This window comes from Centroberyx gerrardi, chromosome 22 (genome assembly GCF_048128805.1).
Source record: "Centroberyx gerrardi isolate f3 chromosome 22, fCenGer3.hap1.cur.20231027, whole genome shotgun sequence".
Lineage (NCBI taxonomy): Eukaryota > Metazoa > Chordata > Actinopteri > Beryciformes > Berycidae > Centroberyx > Centroberyx gerrardi.
Window position 1 is genome coordinate 5,844,073 of NC_136018.1, and position 2,500 is coordinate 5,846,572.

General features: G+C 42.6%; 1 protein-coding gene across 1 annotated transcript in view; it reads right to left on the bottom strand.

Moving 5' to 3' along the window:
- Positions 1-2,500, bottom strand: part of map3k15 (mitogen-activated protein kinase kinase kinase 15) — a 29,203-nt gene that overhangs the window by 16,656 nt on the left and 10,047 nt on the right. The window contains exons 9-12 of the mRNA XM_071895402.2: positions 1,740-1,899; positions 931-1,081; positions 734-841; positions 245-294 (exon numbers count right to left, since the gene is read on the bottom strand). Coding sequence (XP_071751503.1) covers positions 245-294; positions 734-841; positions 931-1,081; positions 1,740-1,899 — 469 coding nt within the window. The remainder of the gene's footprint in view (positions 1-244; positions 295-733; positions 842-930; positions 1,082-1,739; positions 1,900-2,500) is intronic.

Consider the following 2,500-nt stretch of genomic DNA (forward strand, 5'->3'; position numbering starts at 1 on the left):
TTCAATTCATTTTAACTTAGGTCAAGAGTAAATACACTCACAGGCTACAGACGTGCAGTCATTTACAGTTTTTTACTCTTTATTGCTTTGGCCCAATTTTCTCAACCGAGTTTCAATTGTGCCGTCGTTCATTTTAAAATGCAGCACTGACTAATGGGAACATAGTTTAGCAACATGCTAATCTTTGCACACAATCCGCCCATGATGCTTTGCATTTTGTTTGGCTCCAACTGTATTTTCATACCTAATTCCTTTGATGGACATTGCAGTGAAGTTCCACTCGTGGATCCCTTTCTGGAATGAAACGTAGCGTTATTCATTTCAACATTTTACACATTTACTCGTACTTATTCTTTCCAGTATGGCTTAAAATGAGTGAGTGTCTCGCTCAAGGACATTATGACAGGGCACCTGGCATTTGCGAGGATCGAACCTGTGACTCTTTCCATCCAGGACGGTCAAATGTCCACTCAGGATGGTCAATCAAACCACTAGGCCTCCCTGCTAGCCTACTTTTAATGAGGATGAGGTTTGATTCCAGCCACAGCCAATGTGTCGATCAACTGCCATGTGTCCCGTCAAAGTATCCTTCTGCAAGGCATTGAACCCCTCACTCATACTGTAGGTATCTCTGGATAAGAGTGTCAGCATATTGCTAAAAATGCAATGCAATGGAATAGGAAAGAGAGAGGGACAGATGGAGGAGAGGAAGACAGAAGGGTGATGTTCTGACCGTTTCAGCAGGAGAAACGTGCCAGATAGAGACGTTCTTCTCTTCTGCCTCATTGTTGATGGACACATAGGAGGGCTGGTACACCTTGGTGGGCTCCAGAATCAATACCTGGAATGGAAAGAGAGGGATATGTGTTTCTGGACATAGGAGTGTGCATGTTTGAGCGTGTGTGTGTGTGTCTGTGTGTGTGTTTGTACCGGAAAGCGCAGTCCGTTGGTGGTGCCCCTGGTGGCCTCGACGATAATGTCCATCCAGAAGTTGAGTCTCTCCCGCTGCGGAGAATGTTCCACCGTCTGCTTCTTAAACCTCTGGATCAGCTGCAGGTTCTGCACCACGGACCGCAGGTACCTGGAAGAAAAACAACAACATGGAGGGAGCAGGGTGAGCGGAAAAAGAAACTGGAAGAGAGAGAGAGGAGAGATAGCGAGGAAAAAAGATAATGCCAGAAAAGAAGGGGAAACAAACTTAAAGCTGCACTATAGGGAAGATTTTTCGGCCTTAATAACAAATTGGAGCTGCAACACAGAAGAGCCTCCCATGCTGCCTAATTGAGACCCAACAGCTTTTCAATGATCGCCCTATTTGCCCAAATTGTTATTATTTGTGTGTGTATGTGTGTGTGTGTGCCTGTTATGGTCACTGGCATTTAATCTTTGCGCCGCGGAAGTGATGAATCCAAACTTAAAGCTACAACATGCAACTTTTTTCACATTAAAATAACAATAAATAAATATGATATACATCAATCTGCGTCTCTCTGTGACCCTACATGCTTAAATCCCCTGTTTGCCTGAAATTGGCTTTTCAATGATGTTCAATGATGATAGCGAATAACCTGAAAGTAATCAAATGTATTCTCTAGCCAGTGATCATTTTGTAAGAATAGGTGTCCAATTTTTCAAATAGTCATTTTGGAACAAATATCTTCAATTGCACCGACAACCGATAACTACAAAATAGCAACTTCTGTATTTGAAGCATGCTTGTTAATGTGTATTTTCTTTACCAGATAGGTGGCTTGAGTTTGAAGAGCTTCTCGGCCGCCTGCGTAGCTTTGGGGATGTCATTAGCCAGCATGCTAACCGTGAAGAACTGGCCCACATCCCAGTAGTTATTCATTTTCTCCAGGGAGCCCTTGCGCCCCAACAGACTATTCAGCCTCACACCTAAGACACACAGATTGTCGGTTGGGAGGGAGGTGTTAGAGGAGGAAGAGTGAGAACAGGGTGCAAATACAGTGGTATCTATTATAGAAGTCCTTCAAGCATTTATCCTGCATCCATCCTGCAGTAGCAGTGTAGACAGTTATTTCTTGAATGTTTTACAGTCAGCTAGCATCAAGTTACTCTGACACAAAACTATTGACTCTAACACTACTCAGTTGACTAGTTACCAGTCATTTTGACAGCTGCAAAGAGGACAAAACTCAATCCAATCTTTAACTTTCAAACAATTCCCCTGGGGACAGATCCAAATTGCAGCAGTAGATTAAAAAAAACATGCAGCATAAATTAGACCTGGGTCAGACTGTATTTGCAAATAATTCTTAGCATTAGTTTTAACCTTCCTGAAGTACCAGATGAGTGGGGTTTCCCATGTAAAGCCTGGAAACTGAGACAAGAACGTATTTGAAAGTCAATTTATTGCACTTTCATGTATAGGCCCAAATACACTAGCAACAATAATTGATGCATGTCAATTCAAACTCCTATTTTGAAACTGTCGCCACTGCAGGAGACAGGTTTTAAACAACCAAAAGGGAACTAA